This window comes from Bos javanicus, chromosome 26 (assembly GCF_032452875.1).
Source record: "Bos javanicus breed banteng chromosome 26, ARS-OSU_banteng_1.0, whole genome shotgun sequence".
Lineage (NCBI taxonomy): Eukaryota > Metazoa > Chordata > Mammalia > Artiodactyla > Bovidae > Bos > Bos javanicus.
Window position 1 is genome coordinate 5,620,637 of NC_083893.1, and position 19,861 is coordinate 5,640,497.

Sequence of the window (19,861 nt, forward strand, 5' to 3'; positions counted from 1 at the left end):
TGACCGCAATATATATGTATAAGCATTAGATTACCATTATTACCAACCAGATAACCATTATTAAATCAACAATGCCTTATAATCACTTAAGATGCATTCAAATAAGCAGATTTATCTTGTAAAGTCCTTGGAATATTTTAAATAAATTTTCTACAGATTCTTTTGCTGGACTTTAGAGAGTGTTCATAGTAAATTTTCATTGCAGTTATTTATTAATTTCATATAGCATGGTCAACAGCATTAGTGTAATACTTTAGGTCAAGTGTTTAATGAATAACAAATAAAAAATCTTCATAATTAATGACATTGAAAACATTCCATACTTTTTTCCCTCTCAAGTACAGTCAAATGTTTCAACAACTTATAGTCCATTTAACTACATAAATCTATATGTAATATTGAATGCTTGGCTATTATATTTCTAAAATCTTTTTCATGTCATGTCTAGTAACATAATTGGCATGTAAAGACTAGTCATTATTTTGCATTTATTATTTTTAGAATAATTTGACAAAACAAAAAACCTTACAAACATTTGGAAGAATATGTTCTAGCCATGGAGGTAATATTTTTTGTCCTATACCAATATGTTTTTCATGTATCAAGCATATCTTTTCCCCAAATGAGTATCACACATATCAAGACTGGTCTAGGACAGACATGATGTAGAATATTTTTAATCTAACTGATCATAACAGAGTCAACACAGATTGTGTATTGTTTAGTTTTCAGATGGCATGAGAGTCTGGAGTGATAATTGTGTTTAATAATGTAGGCATAAAATCTTGATCTTCCTGTTTTGATACTGCCATAAAATATATTTCTCCTGAGACAATTTTTGAGAAAAAATCACCTTCTCAATTTTTCTATGATTTTCTTAAATTACCTTCATCTATAATTCTATTTTATCTGTAAATCCAGGGTGTTTAATACTGATTTCTTCATTTCTGCCTTGCAGGAGAGGTTATACATCAGAGGTAAGGGTTTTATGGTGCTATGTTACATCAAGGTTACTGGAAAAATATTTATGTTACAGGCAGGGCTGATTTACACTCTTTCAAGACTAGGGTATTTCTGTTTATTTAAAAAAAACTTATAAGTATGTTTTGCTATTTATTTTCTTATATGTTTGTTGCTTCTTTGTTCTAGGTTTTAAGCCAATAAGTGAACACAGATAAACTGTTTACCTTTTCAAAGATAAATTTCTATTTTCTAGAATTATTATCACTCCATATTGTGACATCCCCCCAAATTCCTTTTTCTAAGGCTATAAATCTAAGCTAGAACACTGTTTCTAATTTAGAAACTTTTTAAAAAATCAGTCCAATATTCACTTTTACAACTTTTGAGCTTTTAGAGTTAAAAACAAGTCAGACTATTGTATGGCTTTTTGTGTTAATTTGACTCTTGGTCTGCAGAGAAGATACTGGGTATTCTGACCAATAGTATTTGGTGAACTACACTGTAAGTGGTACTATCAATGAGTTACTGAAAATTTAGTATGAGTTAGCATATAGCTCTTCAGTAAAGAGAATGAAATACGCATATGCCCTGATTGGCTAATGGTTTAGAATGCATTAGTCCTAGATTATTTAGAAATCAAAATGAATGCATTTAACAAAAAAATGATTTTCAGGGATAATTATAACAGCTTACAGATTGAATCAGAATATCTCTAACTTCAACCTCCTACCCCTTTAAGTGAATACCTTAACTGTACTGTCACACTAACATCTGTACTGTGGAATATCTATCGCTTCTGTCAAACAGTTGTTCTATTGGCCATTTTAAGCAGTTGGCTCACTGGTAGGGTTATTTCCTAGAACTTCTCTTCCTACATTCCCAATGCTTACTTTATGACTTATGTTGTATAACCATTCCCTTCAAGAGTTGAGAAGCCAAAATTTGAATCTGTGTATGTTTTCAACTAGTTATAGTACAGATTATTATGAAACAGATCAGTAGAAAGTGTATTTTAAAAAATGTGGGTAAAGTGAGGAGGCAGTGAGAAGTGGTCTCCAAAAACTAAGGAAGAACAATTTCCTTAATCACAGAAGAATTTCTGAAAACATGTTTAAATCTTGACTTCAAACAATCCATGTTTTGTAAAAATGGAAAATGAGAGCATGTCTTGAATATAATGATAAATTCATTAGAACCATATCATTTTTTTGTGTGCCCTACCCTTCTTCCTAATGAACCTGATTGTATATAAATGTGACTGGGGAGAAAAAGAGGGACAATTTAAAACAAGGTTAAATTTGTTAAAATGAATTGTGTAATACTTAAAGTTCTTCAGAACCATAAATGACTCTTTTGCTATGTAGCTTAACCCAAAAAAATATTTATAGATTTTTATTTATTAAGATTATTAAGTTTGATGTTAATTGAAACAATGATGAAATTAAAGCACATTAATTATGTTCCAAAATAAATAGTCAAAATATCACTTAATGCTGTTAATAGCTATCACATGACTAATAAATTGTATCCCAAGGTAACCGGTTTTAAGCTGTGACCTTTTTTTCTCTCTTTTCAATCATAATCTACTTTTTCCACCTGAATTATTTCCTAAACCTTTTTCTATTCTAATTTCCTTTGGCAGCAACAACAACTGCTGAGGCCTTCTCTTCTTAAACCAGAGGTATCAATTTTCTTTTTCTTTTCTACCTTCACTGAGTCTTCAACATACTTAATGTGACTTTGAGGCCTATTTCACATGTGGGCAAGAGTGTGTGGCTACAGCATGACATAATTTTATAAGGCAAAGAAAAGGTGGTTTTAAATGAGATCAAATAAGCAAATAAGCAAGCAACTCAACTCCCTTCTGCTTTCTGGTGACTGAAGTTCCAAATTTTTAGCTTCACTCTCTGGAAATCAGGTAAATAAGACCTTTGTTTATATTAAAGGCAAACAAGCATTAAATGAGACAAGTCATGAACCTGATCTGCTGCTTGTCAGTGAGTCTAGATTCATCAGAACTGTTCTTGAGATCAGATTTAGGTCAGGGAAAATCTGAGAAATAATGGTGACATCCATGCTGAGATAACAAAGGTAGAAACTTGGTTGTGATAAACAGACTTTAATCATTGAAATGTGATTCAGAATACTGTCTTTGGGCAGTCTATTTTAAAATACCTTATGAAATTTTCTCCTGCAATGAGAAAATATATTTTGAGTTATATAATAAATGCATGTCATTTTTATTTATTTATTACTTTATATACTTCCTAAGTTGAAAGAAATAAAGTAATGCAAATTTTAAATACCTTCTTCCTTTGGAAAATGTAAAATTTTATAATCTCCACTTAAAAAAAGTACTCTGTTTATTGCTGCTTCTCAACAATAGAATCTTAACTTTGCTAAAGACAGGCATTTTGTGGATAGAATTCACTCCCCAAATTGAGAGGTCAGTGGCAGAAATATTCAAATGTTAGGAATTTTATAAAAAATTTCCGTAGAAAGACTTCTCTGGTAGTCCAGTGGTTAAGAATCTACCTTCCAATGCAGGGGACTTGGGTTAAATCATTGGTCAAGGAACTAAAATCCCACATACCATAAAATTAAAAAAATAATAAATTAAAAATTTATGTAAATACTTCTCCATAGATTGTTGAATCAGATACCTCAGAGTTGAAATCCAAATGCCAGTTACTGTATATAAAGCATTAGTCAAACTACACATCCTCCTTATGCTCATTGATTTCATCTTTTATGGGATGTTGGCAGTAATATAAAATATATAAACCTCTAACTCAACAACTGGGGCATAGTGGGAAGAAATTCAGTAATGGTAGTAAATTTTTTTCTGTTTTTTGCATCGTTAGAGTTCAGTCGCTCAGTCATGTTCGACTATTTGCTACCCCATGAATCACAGCACACCAGGCCTCCCTGTCAATCACCGACTCTCAGAGTTCACTCAGACTCATGTCCATCGAGTCGGTGATGCCATCCATCCATCTGATCCTCTGTCATCCCCTTCTCCTCCTGCCCCCAGTACCCCAGCATCAGGGTATTTTCCAATGAGTCAACCTTCGCATGAGGTGGCCAAAGTATTGGAGTTTCAGCTTCGGCATCAGTCCTTCCAATGAACATCCAGGACTGATCTCCTTAGGATGGACTGGTCGGATCTCCTTGCAGTCCAAGGGACTCTCAAGAGTCTTCTCCAACACCATAGTTCAAAAGCATCCGTTCTTCGGCGCTCAGCTTTCTTCACAGTCCAACTCTCACATCCATACATGACCACTGGAAAAACCGTAGCCTTGACTAGATGGACCTTTGTTGGCAAAGTAATGTCTCTGCTTTTTAATATGCTATCTAGGTCGGTCATAACTTTTCTTCCAAGGAGTAAGCATCTTTTAATTTCATGGCTGCATGAGGCAGTTCTATTTCCAGTTTTTTAAGGAATCTCTATACTGTTCTCCATAGTGGCTGTACTAGTTTGCATTCCCACCAACAGTGTAAGAGGGTTCCCTTTTCTCCACACCCTCTCCAGCATTTATTGCTTGTAGACTTTTGGATAGCAGCCATTCTGACTGGCATGAAATGGTACCTCATTGTGGTTTTGATTTGAATTTCTCTGATAATGAGTGATGTTGAGCATCTTTTCATGTATTTGTTAACCATCTGTATGTCTTCTTTGGAGAAATGTCTGTTTAGTTCTTTGGCCCATTTTTTGATTGTGTCGTTTATTTTTCTGGAATTGAGCTACAGGAGTTGCTTGTATATTTTTGCAATTAGTTCTTGGTCAGTTACTTCATTTGCTATTATTTTCTCCCATGCTGAAGCCTGTCTTTTCACCTTGCTTATAGTGTCCTTTGTTGTGCAGAGCTTTTAATTTTAATTAGGTCCCATTTGTTTATTTTTTCTTTTATTTCCAATATTCTAGGTGGTGGGTCATAGAGGATCCTGCTATTATTTATGTCGGAGAGTGTTTTGCCTATGTTCTTCTCTAGGACCTTTATAGTTTCTGGTCTTATGTTTAGATCTTTAATACATTTTGAGTTTATGTTTGTGAATGGTGTTAGAAAGTGTTCTAGTTTCATTCTTTTACAAGCGGTTGACCAGTTTTCCGGCACCACTTGTTAAAGAGATTGTCTTTTCTCTTTGTATATTCTTGCTTCTGTTGTCAAAGATAAGGTGTCCATAGGTGTGTGGATTTATCTCTGGGCTTTCGATTTTGTTGCATTAATCTATTTTTCTGTCTTTTTGCCAGTACCATACTGTCTTGATGACTGTGCCTTTGTAGTAGAGACTGAAGTCAGGCAGGTTATTCCTCCATTTCTATTCTTCTTTCTCAAGATTGCTTTGACTGTTCAAGGTTTTTGTATTTCCATACAAATTGTGAGTTTGTTCTAGCTCTGTGAAAAATACTGTTGGTTGTTTGATAGGGATTGTATTGAATCTATAGATTGCTTTGTGTAGTATACTCATTGATTCTTCTGATCCATGAATACGGTATATTTCTCCATCTATTAGTGTCCTCTTTGATTTCTTTCACCAGTGTTTATAGTTTTATATATATAGGTCTTTAGTTCCTTTTGTAGATATATTCGTAAGTATTTTATTCTTTTTGTTGCAATGGTGAATGGAATTGTTTCCTTGTGTTTCTATTTTCTCATTATTAGTGTATAGGAATGCAAGGGATTTCTGTATTTTGATTTTATATCCTGCAACTTTTCTATATTCATTGATTAGCTCTAGTAACTTTCTGGTGGACTCTTTAGGGTTTTCTATGTAGAGGATCATGTCATCTGCAAACAGTGAGAGTTTTACTTCTTCTTTTCCAATATGGATTCCTTTTATTTCTTTCTCTGCTCTGATTGCTGTGGCCAAAACTTCCAAAACTATGTTGAATAGTAATGGTGAGAGTGGGCACCCTTGTCTTGTTCCTGACTTTAGGGGAAATGCTTTCAATTTTTCACCATTGAGGATAATGTTTGCTATGGGTTTGTCATATATAACTTTTATTATGTTAAGTTATGTTCCTTCTATTCCTGCTTTCTGGAGAGTTTTTATCATAAATGGATGTTGAATTTTATCAAAGGCTTTCTCTGCATCTATTTAGATAATCATATGGCTTTTATTTTTCAATTTGTTACTGTGGTGTATTACATTGATTGATTTGCAGATATTGAAGAATCCTTGCATCCCTGGGATAAAGCCCACTTGGTCATGGTGTATGATCTTTTTAATGTGTAGTTGGATTCTCTTTGCTAGAATTTTGTTAAGGATTTTTGCATCTATGTTCATCAGTGATATTGGCCTGTAGTTTTCTATTTTTGTAGCATCTTTGCCAGGTTTTGGTATTAGTGTGATGGTGGCCTCATAGAATGAGTTTGGAAGTTTACCTTCCTCTGCAATTTTCTGGAAGAGTTTGAGTAGGATAGGTGTTAGCTCTTCACTAAATTTTTGGTAGAATTTAGCTGTGAAGCCATCTGGACCTGGGCTTTTGTTTACTGGAAGATTTATGATTACAGTTTCAATTTCCATGCTTGTGATGAGTCTGTTAAGATTTTTTATTTCTTCCTGGTTCAGTTTTGGAAAGTTGTACTTTTCTAAGAATTTACCCATTTCTTCCAAGTTGTCCATTTTATTGGCATATAATTGCTGATAGTAGTCTCTTATGGTTCTTTGTATTTCTGTGTTGTCTGTTGTGATCTCTCCATTTTCATTTCTAATTTTATTGATTTGATTTTTCTCCCTTTGTTTCTTGATGAGTCTGGCTAATGGTTTGTCAATTTTATTTATCCTCTCAAAGAACCAGCTTTTGGCTTTATTGATTTTTGCTATGGTCTCTTTTATTTCTTTTGCATTTATTTCTGCCCTAATTTTTAAGATTTCTTTCCTTCTACTAACCCTGGGGTTCTTTATTTCTTCCTTTTCTAGTTGCTTTAGGTGTAGAGGTAGGTTATTTATTTGACTTTTTTCTTGTTTCTTGAGGTAAGCTTGTATTGCTATGAACCTTCTTCTTAGCACTGCTTTTACAGTGTTCCACAGGTTTTGGGTTGTTGTGTTTTCATTTTCATTTGTTTCTATGCATATTTTGATTTCATTTTTTATTTCTTCTGTGATTTGTTGGTTATTCAGCAGCATGTTGTTCAGCCTCCATATGTTGGATTTTTTAATACTTTTTCTCCTGTAATTGACATCTAATCATAATGCATTGTGGTCAGAAAAGATGCTTGGAATGATTTCAATTTTTTTTTGAATTTACCAAAGCTAGATTTATGGCCTAGGATGTGATCTATCCTGGAAAAGGTTCATGTTCACTTGAGAAAAATGTGAAATTCATTGTTTTGGGGTGAAATGTCCTGTAGATATCAATTAGATATCAATTAATATCTTCTGCTTCTGTTAGGTCCATACCATTTCTGTCCTTTATTGAGCCCATCTTTGCATGAAGTTTCCCTTGGTTTTTCTAATTTTCTTGAAGAGATCTCTAGTCTTTCCCATTCTGTTGTTTTCCTCTTATTTCTTTGCAATGATTGCTGAGAAAGGCTTTCTTATCCCTCCTTGCTATTCTTTGGAACTATGCATTCAGATGCTTATATCTTTTCTTTTCTCCTTTGCTTTTCACAGCTATTTATAAGGCCTCCTCAGACAGCCATTTAGCTTTTTTTGCATTTCTTTTCCATGGGGAAGGTCTTGATCCCTGTCTCCTGTACAATGTCATGAACCTCTGTCCATAGTTCATCAGGCACTCTGTCTATCAGATCTAGGACCTTAAATCTATTTCTCATTTCCACTGTAAGGGATTTGATTTAGGTCATACCTGAATGGTCTAGTGGTTTTCCCTACTTTCTTCAATTTAAGTCTGAATTTGGCAATAAGGAGTTCATGATCTGAGCCACAGTCAGCTCCCGGTCTTGTTTTTGCTGACTGTATAGAGCTTCTCCATCTTTGGCTGCAAAGAATATAATTAATCTGATTTCAGGATTGACCATCTGGTGATGTCCATGTACAGAGTTTTCTCTTGTGTTGTTGGAAGACAGTGTTTGCTATAACCAGTGCGTTCTCTTGGCAAAGTGTGTGTATCTCTCTATTAGTCTTTGCCTTGCTTTATTCCGTATTCCAAGGCCAAATTTGCCTGTTATTCCAGGTGTTTCTTGACTTCCTACTTTTGCATTCCAGTCCCTTATAATGAAAAGGACACCTTTTTGGGGTGTTAGTACTAAAAGGTCTTGTAGGTCTTCATAGAACCATTCAACTTCAGCTTCTTCAGCATTGCTGATTGGGCCACAGGCTTAGATTACCATGATATTGAATGATTTGCCTTGGAAATGAGCAGAGATCATTCTGTCGTTTTTGAGATTGCATCCAAGTACTGCATTTCAGACTCTTTTGTTGACCATGATAGCTACTCCATTTCTTCTAAGGAATTCCTGCCCATAGTAGTAGATATAATGGCCATCTGAGTTAAATTCACTCATTCCAGTCCATTTTAGTTAGCTGATTCCTAGAATGTTCCTGTTCACTCTTGCCATCTCCTTTTTGACCACTTCCAATTTGCCTTGATTCATGGACCTGAATTCCAGGTTCCTATGCAATATTGCTCTTTACAGCATTGGACCTTGCTTCTATCACCAGTCACATCCACAGCTGGGTATGGTTTTTGCTTTGGTTTCATCCCTTCATTCTTTCTGGAGTTATTTCTCCACTTATCTCCAGTAGCATATTGAGCACCTACTGACCCGGGGAGTTCCTCTTTCACTATCCTGTCATTTTGCCTTTTCATACTGTACCTGGGGTTCTCGAGGCAAGAATACTGAAGTGGTTTTCCATTCCCTTCTCCAGTGGACCACATTCTGTCAGACTTCTCCACCATGACCCACTCGTCTTGGGTGGCCCCACATGGCATGGCTTAGTTTCACTGAGTTAGACAAGGCTGTGGTCCGTGTGATCAGATTGGCTAGTTTTCTGTGATTATGGTTTCAATGTTCTGCCCTCTGATGCCCTCTCGCAACACCTACCATCTTACTTGGGTTTCTCTTACCCTGGAAGTGGGGTATCTCTTCACGTCTGCTCCAGCGAAGCTTGGCCGCCCCTCCTGACCTTGAACATGGAGTAGCTTCTCTTGGCCCTCCTGTGCCTGCGCAGGCTCCCCTGGTGGCTCAGCTGGTTAAGAATCCGCCTGCAATGTGGGAGACCTGGGTTTGATCCCTGCATTGGGAAGATCCCTTGGAGAAGGGAAAGGCTACCTGCTCCAGTATTCTGGCCTGGAGAATTCCGTGGACTATATATCTATGGGGTCTCAAAGAGTCAGACACAACTGAGTGACTCTCACTCTCACTTTCGTGCATCATTACACTTACAATTTGGTCAATAAGATACTAGATTGATTATATGCCTTCTCTGTGTGGTCAGCAAAAATGAATTTTAAAAATAACATTAAGCAGTTTATCTTCCCATAAAAGCACCTTTTAGTAAGATACTTGGCATAATTCACCTGCTATGGGAATGGCAACAAGGACTGTATGGAACAGCAAAAAAGACCAACATTCCACTTTTCTTTTCAGTCTGACTCAGGATCTTAGGGCTTCCCTGGTGGCTTAGTTGGTAAAGAATCTGCCTGTTGTGTGGGAGACCTGGGTTCAATCCCTAGGTTGGGAATATCCTCTTGAGGAGGGCATGACATTCCAGTCTAATATTCTTGCCTGGAGAAATCCCTTGAACAGAGGAGACTGGCAGGCTTAATGGTGGAGTTCTTCCTCCATTTTCTCTTTTTCTGAAGAGATGATGCTTTAATAGGTGATATAAGTATCCAGGAGGGACCTATCAGAGCATTCACTTCCACCAGCTCTCATCTCTCCCTATAGAGATTGATTAAATTGATGATTGAGTATGTGGGTTCCTCCCCAGTTGCTTCCATCCTTCTGTTACTTTTTTTTAAGTCATTTGATGCCAGATATATATATTTAGCTAACAAGACCTGAGTTTTATTTACCAGTCAAGAAAAAAGAGAAGTATGTGTCTGTAAAGAAAATTGATTCTTTTAAAATTTAAAATCCACTCAGTCACATTGTGCTCAGTTGCTTCTGTCATGGCCAACTCTTTGTGACCTCATATACTGTAGCCAGGATCCTCTGTACATAGATTAGCGAGGCAAGAATACAGAAGTTGTAATTTCTTTCCCCAAGGGGTCTTCCCTATACCTTCCTGCCACTCCTGCATTCGCAGGCAGGTTCTTTTACCACTTTTACCACTGGGAACCCCCTTCAGTAGCATATATTTCCATAAATATTTTTCATTATTGCTAAAAGCTATTAAAATTTAATTTTAAAAACTTTTTTTGTTTTTAATTGCCATAAGATCACATACTTTGAAATCTTTCCTCTTTTAAGTGCACAATACAGTATTGTCAACTGTAAGTTCAATGCTGTATAGCAGTCTCTAAACTTTTTCATTGTGCTTAATTGAAACAATATCTGCTAAATAGCAAGTTCACATTTGCTCCCGTCCCCATCTCCTGCCTGGGGCTTCCCTGGTGACTCAGATGGTAAAGAATCTGCCTGCAATGCCAGAGACTCGGATTCGATCCCTGAGTTGGGAAGATCCCCTGGAGAAGGCAAATGGCAACCCACTCTAGTATTCTTGCCTTGAGAATTCCTAGGACAGAGGAGCCTGGCAGGCTACAGTCCATGGGGTTGCAAAGAGTAGGACACGGCTGAGCCACTAACACTTTCACCATCCCTTGGCATCATAATTTTCCTTTCTGTTTCTATAAGACTGACTATTTTAGATGCCTTGTGTAAGTGGGATCATGTAGGATGTGTCCTTCTGTGACAGGCTTATTTCATCAATGAGGTAGCAAATGACAAGACTTCCTTTTTTTTTTGTTAAAGCCTGAATAATACTCCCTTATATGTATGTACCACATTTTTTTCATATCAATACATTCTTCCATTTATGGACATTTAGATCTCAACCTCAGAATCATTTGGCAGTCTTTGCTCAGTCTTCCCATGCACTAGATTAAATGTGCATTGGCCAAGACATTAAGTATTACTTCTGAGACCTTTTGGCTTCATCTAAATTAGTATAATTACATTGGATTTTGAATGCCTCAAAAGTCTAAGCCTATCAGTATGAAAAAGTTTTTTGTTTTGTTTTAAGTATTTAATTTTAATAAGTCAAATTTAGATTTTAACTTTGTCCCAGTTTCTTATTGGTCTGAATCGACTTCATTTCACACCTTTTTCCTGTAATAAACATTTTTTGAAATAAAAATACAGACATAAAATTATATTGTGCCATGAAATGAATTTTTACAGAAGTCTCATGTCTTACTAGCTCTCCAGAATCCCTCCACATTAACACTTAGATATTGTTTCTCCTTTCACTCACACTCACCTAGCTTTTGTTTCCAAGATAAATGTTTAACTGTTTTTGTTGTTTAGTCATTAAGTTGTGCCCAACTCTTTGTGACCCCATGAACTATAGCCCTCCAGGCTACTTTGTCCATAGGATTTCCCAGGCAAGAATACTAGAATTGGATGTCATTTTCTTCTCCAGGGGATCTTTCCAACCCAGAAACCAAACCCACACCTGCTGCATTGGCAGGAGGATTCAATACGTATAGTTAATTTTGGCTTTATCAAGGTATAAGTGACGAATTACATTGTAAAATATTTCAAGTGTACATTCTGGTGTTTTGATATATGTATACACTGTGAAAGGGCTTCCCAGGTGGCTCAGTGGTAGACAATCCGCTTGCCAATGCAAGAGTTGCAAGAGATGCATGTTGGATCCCTGGGTTGGGAAGATCCCCTGAAGGAGGAAATGGTAACCCACTCCAGTATTCTTGCCTGAAAAATCCAATGGACAGAAGAGCCTGACAGGCTATAGTCCATTGGGTCTCAAAGAGAGGACATGACTGAGCACGCACACATGCATGCATACACTGTGAAAGGTCTAACGTATCTGTCCTCACATATTTATCTTATATTTTTACTCATTATTTTTTTGTGAGATCATTTAAGTTGTACCCCCTGAGCAAATGTCAATCGTACAGTATAGGATTATAACTCTAGTCACCATGTTTTACATTTGATGCTTGACCTTATACACCTTAGAGCTGAAAGTTTGTGCACTTTCACAAACCTTTCATCATTTTCTCTACTCAGTAATCATTTTTCTACTGTTTCTGTGAATTCAGTTTTTAATTTGTTTTCTATTGTTTTTAGATTCCAAATATAAGTAATACTGTATAGTTTCGTATGCCTGACTTGTTTCACTGAGTATAATGCCCTCAAGATCCATTTCATGTTGTCATCACAAATGGAAGGAGTTCCTTTTCTAAAAATAGCCGTTTGTCAGAAGCAATATTGTAGCCAAATGCGGTTTATCCAAAGTGTCATTATTGCTAACAAAAAATTTTTCACCTAACTGGTAATAACCAGGTAGGTTTGTCTGTTTTTGAAGTTTATAGAAATAGGATAATATAGAATCATATGTTTCATTTTGTACCTGACTTCTTTTGCTCATCATTCTGTCAGGGAGATTCATCTCTATTGTGTGATGTAGCCGTGTGTTTATCTCATGGCCTTTGGTATCAGTTCCAGCTTGGGGCTGTTATAAAAGATGTATTTTGGTGCACAATTTTACATATTTATATTGGGCACATAGACTAAGTTAAATTGAATTTGTGTGAAAAGAGAAATGTATATTTTTACTTCAGTATTATTCCCAAACCTTTCCCAAACGGTTTTGCTAATTCATAATCTCTCCGGAATATGAGAGTTCTAGTTGTGCCAAGTCCCTTATCCAGCATGGTATTGCTGATCTACACAAACACACACACACATTACTTTTAACTTGTCTTAAGAGTAAACTGAATCCATTTTAACATCAAAACTGGATTCCTTTGCAATGAATTCACAAACTATTTGTAACTGCAAAGTCAACAGATAGTACATTTAGTAGAGGGGTTGCAAGCTCATAAAAATCTAGGGAGGTAATGTAAGTAAATAGAGTTTATTCAATGTAAAAAGAGAGTAATGGGGCACCCTATTGCGACTGTGAGTGTGGTTGTAAAATACTCTGGTTGAGAACACAGCAGTAACCAGGAAAGAACATGATTGCTGTAGGGAAAAATACCACCAACTAAATTCATGACATATAAAAATATGAGCCCAGAGTTGCTATCTTTATATTTTCTGAAAGAAATCAGAAATCCAGATTTTTAACAGCATTTTCTGATTAGAAATTGAGTAACTAATCACATCTTAAAAATGATGTTTGCCAAACAAAGCACAAATTAGGGCTAGCTCCCTTTCCATCATGCAGGCTGTGAATATCCATACTTTTTAAGTGATACATTAGTATCCCCAGAGGACTTGTTTTCCTGACATATTATACCTGGATCAACAAAATTAGTTCTTATAAATAGTATATGATATTAGAAATAATATTCCACTGGTTTTCCTGTGGATACCTAAACTCTTGTTTCCTTTTCTTATTTCATTGACAATTAATTTGGTAAAACCTTGACAGTTCAACTTATTTAAATGTTAAAATAGAAATAAAAAGAGAAATTTAGTGAAACTGAATTTAGTAGTTATTTAAAGCTAATTTTATATGTATGACCTAGGAAAAATATCTTCCCATTAAGTGTTGAGTGACAAAAATCAGTAGAGTCTGGAATTTAGAATTGGAAACCTTGAAAGGGCCTGTGGTCTGACAAATTTCTTTCTTTTCTTTCTTTTTTTAGGAAAAATAATTAAATTCATAATTAGCATCCTTGAAGATATGTCACATATTAGCACATTTTTATTAATATATAAATGATTGTTTTCAAATCCTTTCTTAAGAATAGGTTTTGATGAAGCAAAGAGCTCTTGATAATAGAGAAATGTTACTAGGATGATGAAACAGTGATGAAACATAATGTTATAATTTTCTTCATCGCTAAAGTCTACTAATAATATGTTAAATAGGTTGAACTATTAACTGTCTATTGATAGTTTTAAAAAGTATCTGAAAACAAATGATATATGCTTATCTGTAATCTTTGACTGATTTACCATTCAAAAAACTTTACTTTCCCCCTCCCAAGTTCTAATAACATAAATTAATTTTGTGTAAAATAGCTACAGACTATATATATATATATATATATATATATATATGTGCTTTAGTATGTTTAACTAACATTTGTAACTAAAATTATTTTGGTAGCAGCATTTTGAGAGTCATCGAGCACTAGGTCGGGAAAACAAACTTTGAGCTGAAATGTGATAATTTATTTTCAAATGTGATTTCTCTCTTTGAATAATAGGAGTTATCCATGGAGTCTGGAATTGATCCTGGCCAGGAATATGGACAAGATTATTACAGTTATGAGCATGGGTACATCTTCAGATTTTTTATCCAGTATCTTAATATTTTTATGAATAATAGCATGTTATTAAGGGATTATTATTATTAGCATTTTTATGAGTGTCATTTCATCCATTTCATGTTTGAAAATGAGTTATGTGTCTAGTTTTAGCTTCAATCAAGCTTAACCATTTTTTCTATATTGAATTCTGTTTTGATGTTTATATTGATATTGACTACAATTTGAAAAATGCAATAAAATTGTTCAAATTATTTAAATGAGGGATAGAAGTCAAACATATTTGCTCAATTCCTGAATTCACCATTTCTTTCATATGAGATATTTAGCATTTTATCTAACCAGTCAGCCTCAAGATTTGCCCAAAAGAAATTCATAAGAAAACACAGTTTAGAATCCAGAAATGAGCATTTCAAAAGTCATTTCTACAGACGTAAGTTAACTGTTTTCTACAGTACAGCAAAATAAATATGATCCCATATCATATTTGAAGCAGAAATTTAAACTTAGAATTTATGTTCTGAATAAGCTATCTTTCAGAAAGAATCTGTTTGGTGCATTAAATTGTTCAGTCAGTCAAGGAAAAACATTCCTTTTTCTTCACTCTTATCTCTCCTAAAACTTCAAACTGAAATTTTAAGATTAATTTCCTTTTCTTGTTATTCCAGGGTACCTTATGGCAAAAGTCACTGGTCATCAGGTTGTAGTTCTTTCCCTATGGTTTTATAACTAGTGTACCAGAAGCCAATAGGTGCTGTAAAAATATCTGGTGATTGAATGGTGAAGAAAAAGAAGGAAACAGAGATCAATCGTAGTTATACAGATCATATGAAGAAATGTTTAAAGTTGTAAGTTTCTGTTACAGGTATGAAATGCCTCAATATGGAAGTCGTCGTCGTCTGTTACCACCAGCTGGACAAGAGGAATATGGTGAGGTGGTTGGTGAAGCTGAAGAGGAATACGAGGAGGAAGAGGTAACTACTATAATGTTTTATGTAGTGTTAACATTCCAAGGAAATAGCAACCCACTCCAGTATTCTTGCCTGGACAATCCCATGGACTGAGGAGCCTTGCAGGCAACAGTTCATGGGGTCACAAAGAGTCGGACAAGATTGAGTGACTTCACTTTAACATTCCAAAAAGAATATTTTTAGCCCTATTTGAATAGCAGCCTACAAAACATTTCAAATATCAAAAATCCTATTCATTTAGTACCTGTTTTCCATAGAAATTTAATAACACTAGCCATTCCATTGTCTTGTCTATAGAAAGACATTAATTTATATATAAATTTAATTTATTTATATAAAATATTAATTTGAAATAAAACAAAAATAAAAAATTCTAAATGTTATTAAATAATGGTAATATTATAATCAAATAGGTTTAAAATATTTTGCAAAATAAAATGCTCCCACATTGTCTAGCAAACCTAAAAATCATTAAAAAGTACAATCTCCATCTTTTAATTATAAGAGAAAAATAAAACATCACCAGTATTCTTAATGGAATTATGTCATTTAAGTCTAAATTACCACAAATTCATTTATATCAAATCCTTATACTTTGCCTGAAATATTCACTTGGAATGTGCTGTGCTCACTCAGTCATGTCTGACTCTTTGCAGTCCCATGCACTATAGCCTGCTAAACTCCTCTGTCCATGAAATTTTCCAGGCAAGACTACTGAAACAGGTTACTATTTCCTACTCCAAGAGATCTTCCCAACCCAGGGATCAAACCAGAGTCTCTTGTGTCTCCTGCATTGGCAGGCAGATTCTTTACCACTACTGTGACCTGGGAAGCCCTCACTTGGAATACTGATTCAGATATTTAAAACAAAAAAAAATTTAATGTCACTGTAATTTTACCCTGGTCAACACTTTAAAAATAGTCAAATATTTCATTAGCTATTCAGATAAGCTATCATAATTTCCAGATGGGTTAAAATTTTGTTAAAGCAAATGCATAACACTATTTAACCAAAGTCTAAGGATGGTAGGCTGCAGTCCATGGGGTCGCTAGGAGTTGGACACGACTGAGCGACTTCACTTTCACATTTCACTTTCATGCATTGGGGGAGGAAATGGCAACCCACTCCAGTATTCTTGCCTGGAGAATCCCAGGGATGGGGGAGCCTGGTGGGCTGCCATCTATGGGGTCGCACAGAGTCGGACATGACTGAAGCGACTTAGCAGCAGCAGCAGCAGCAAGAATGGGAGAGAGAAGAGGAAATGATTAATTTATTTCTTTCTCTTTTGATCTAAGGTGAGAAAAAATTTTGAATAAGAAAAAGTGAGAAAACCTTAAATTTTGGTATTATAAGGTATAAGCTATAGTGGTTATTTCCTTGACCATCTTCTGTCTATATGCAGTGGGGTAAACAGTAGGGAATGATATGATTGTTCTCTAAAAACAGTTTTATAATTTGCATGAAGCTATCGCCCTGTAGATTCACTCCTTCTTAACTTATGTGGGACAAGGTCATAGCATAATCTTTCCCCAGCTGACACTTCAATTGCATTTTCATGATTTTCAGGAAAAGGCAAAGAAAGTCAAACCAAAAGTTGAAATTAGAGAGCCTAGTGAGGAGGAAGAAGTAGTAGTCACTATTGAAAAGCCACCCCCAGCTGAACCAACATATACAACATGGAAGAGAGCCAGGATATTCCCAATGATTTTTAAGAAAGTTAGAGGACTAGCTGATAAAAGAGGCATCATCGACCTTGAGGAGGAAGAGTGGCAGCGACGCCTTGAGGAAGAAGATAAAGATTATTTGAAACTAACTCTGGACCAAGATGAAGCTACAGAAAGCACGGTAGAATCAGAGGAGGAATCCTCAAGTGACTATACTGAGTACAGTGAAGAGGAATCCGAGTTCAGTGAGTCTGAGACTACGGAAGAGGAGTCTGAGTCAGAGACACCCTCTGAGGAGGAAGAAAGTTCTACCCCTGAATCAGAAGAGTCAGAATCCACAGAGTCAGAAGGGGAAAAGGCAAGGAAAAATATTTTTGTTGCAAGAAGAAGGCCTGTTGTTGAAGAGGTCAAGGAAATCAAAGGTAGAAAAAAGGAGCCAGCTGAAGAGCCAGAAGAACTGAAGGTGGAAGAAGAGGAGGAATCCCCAGCAGAAGAACAGAAAAGTGAGCTGGCCCCTGTGGAAGAACCAACAGACCTCGAATCTCGAGACGTCACTGAGGAGGGCAGTGCAGAATCAGCTTCAGTGGAAGGAGGTGTTGAAAGTGAGGAAGAGTCAGAATCAAGTAGTATTAGCAGCAGTAGCGAAAGTCAGTCTGGAGGTCCTTGGGGCTTTCAGGTGCCAGAGTATGACCCAAGCAAGTATGCAAGCAAGAAGTCTCCAGGAGCAAACTCAGATGGTTACAACACAGCACTGTAAACGAGATCACAGTAGGTGAAAGTTTTGCAGTGATGAGTGCTCTTGTGTGCAGTGCTTTCTGTGCGTTCTCTGAAATGACATTTGAAGGGAGGAAATTGATTATGATTTTTATCTGACTTAAGATTAGAAGCACACCAGAGAAACAGATATATATGCTATCCAAATAGATTTGTATATTAGAATATATTAGGGTAAATCTGGTTGATCTTTCCTATATTAGTAATTCAAAAGACATACAATCAGTTACTCAGTATTTAATATTTCATAATGTGATTTCTGTTAATGCAATGTGGAATTATGTATTGCCAGTGATGCTCTGGCTATTGGAATGAATTTATGAATATATGCAGTGGTCTTTATACCATCTTTGTAACATAAATCCTTAGGACAAGCTACAACAAATGAGATCTCTGCAAGTCTACTGTTTCATGTATGTACATTTCAACTGGCAAACATATTATCAAAAACATCATAAACATGTTCAATTAGGTTTGTAGCTCACATTTTCAAATATTAGATTTTAAATGAAATAAAAACTAAACGTTATTACTATTTCCTTTCTCTTGTAGATAGGAATTAAAGTGGATTTGGAAAAAAATGAATTTTAAGTTATACATTTTTTCTGAGTAGATAACATAACAATTTTGAAATATAAATCTGGAAATCCAAAATTATGGCTTACTCAGTGCAACATGTTGGTAGTTCACATATCCCCAAAGTGTAATACTATTTCAAGAATAACCAAGTACTTTTTAACCTTTGCACCTTGTCATTTCTAATGTGGATTGTTAAAATAAAAATTGTGAAAATTTCCATTGTGTTCCAGCTGCTTACTAAAGGCAAATTTATGATCATTAATTTTCTATTTTGTGTATTACAAGATAAATTGTACAGGATGGGAAGATATTTTAACATATATTTAAATGGTATGAACCAGAAAACCAAGATGCAAGTGATTAAATGCATTAAGTTATACAAAATGCTTGACTAGTAATGGAGGATTAATTAGGAATTAGAATATTGTAAGTTTAAAAATATATTTCAAATATTAGGAATGCAAGTATGAATATGAACAGAATATACTAATAAAGAGGGGTATTCCTTTCAACTTAACATTCTGGAAAAGTATAGCAACTGTAAAACAATGGATCAGATACTTAAATATAACCAATATACACTTTTTTATGATAGATCAGTAATTTTACTTAAAAAAATAAAAGTACTTCCTGAAATGTCTACTTTCTAATCTAGCAATTTTCTTCAGAAATTATTAAGCTCTCAAACCAATGAAGAATTTGTGGAAAAGTAATTGATAATAAGATTTTTCCCTTTACCTCTTGAGTTATTACTTTTGATACCTTTCTGTCGAAGGTTGTGAATTTCTCAGGCATTGTAATCTTTACCCTTTTAATTCCTTTGATAATGATTCATGTTTTTTGTTTTTTTTTTTTAAATTTTGACAGTGGGCAAGAAAAAGGATGATCAAATTAGTTGTTGATCGAGAGTATGAAACTAGCTCAACTGGAGAAGAGAGTGCTCCTGAATGTCAGAGAATACGTCTTCAGAATCCTAATATCCACAGTAATGTCAATGGCAATATATACATCGCACAGAACGGTTCTGTGGTGAGAACCCGCCGAGCCTGTCTCACTGATAATTTAAAAGTTACTTCCCCTGTTCGATTGGGGAGACACTTTAAGAAACTAGACAAGTTGGCAGTGACACATGAGGAGAACGTCCCCCTGAACACATTATCCAAGGGGCCGTTTTCTACTGAGAAAATGAACACAAGGCCAACTCTGGTGACATTTGCTCCTTGCCACATGGGGACTGACAGTACGGCAGTGAAGTCTTTGGGGAACAGGCTAAAAAGCACAGTTGAACAGGAGTCCATGGTTGACAGTAAGAACATCAAGGAGGCTCTGGAATTCCATAGTGACCACACACAGTCAGATGAAGAGGAGCTTTGGATGGGTCCCTGGAACAATCTCCATATACCAATGACAAAACTGTGACTGATTTTTTAAAAAGTTATTTTAATTTTTACTTCAGTTTTTAATAAACTGCACTTTTTATTGTCACTGACAAAACAACGTATGGGGTTTATATCATGCACACAAGCTAAAACTT

General features: G+C 35.4%; 1 protein-coding gene across 1 annotated transcript in view; it reads left to right on the forward strand.

The window, feature by feature from the left end:
- Positions 1 to 19,182, forward strand: part of PCDH15 (protocadherin related 15) — a 1,038,229-nt gene extending 1,019,047 nt beyond the window's left edge. Inside the window, exons 32-33 of the mRNA XM_061402659.1 lie at positions 15,204 to 15,312; positions 16,877 to 19,182. Coding sequence (XP_061258643.1) covers positions 15,204 to 15,312; positions 16,877 to 17,731 — 964 coding nt within the window. The 3' untranslated portion in view covers positions 17,732 to 19,182. The remainder of the gene's footprint in view (positions 1 to 15,203; positions 15,313 to 16,876) is intronic.
- The last annotated feature ends 679 nt before the right edge of the window (positions 19,183 to 19,861 follow it).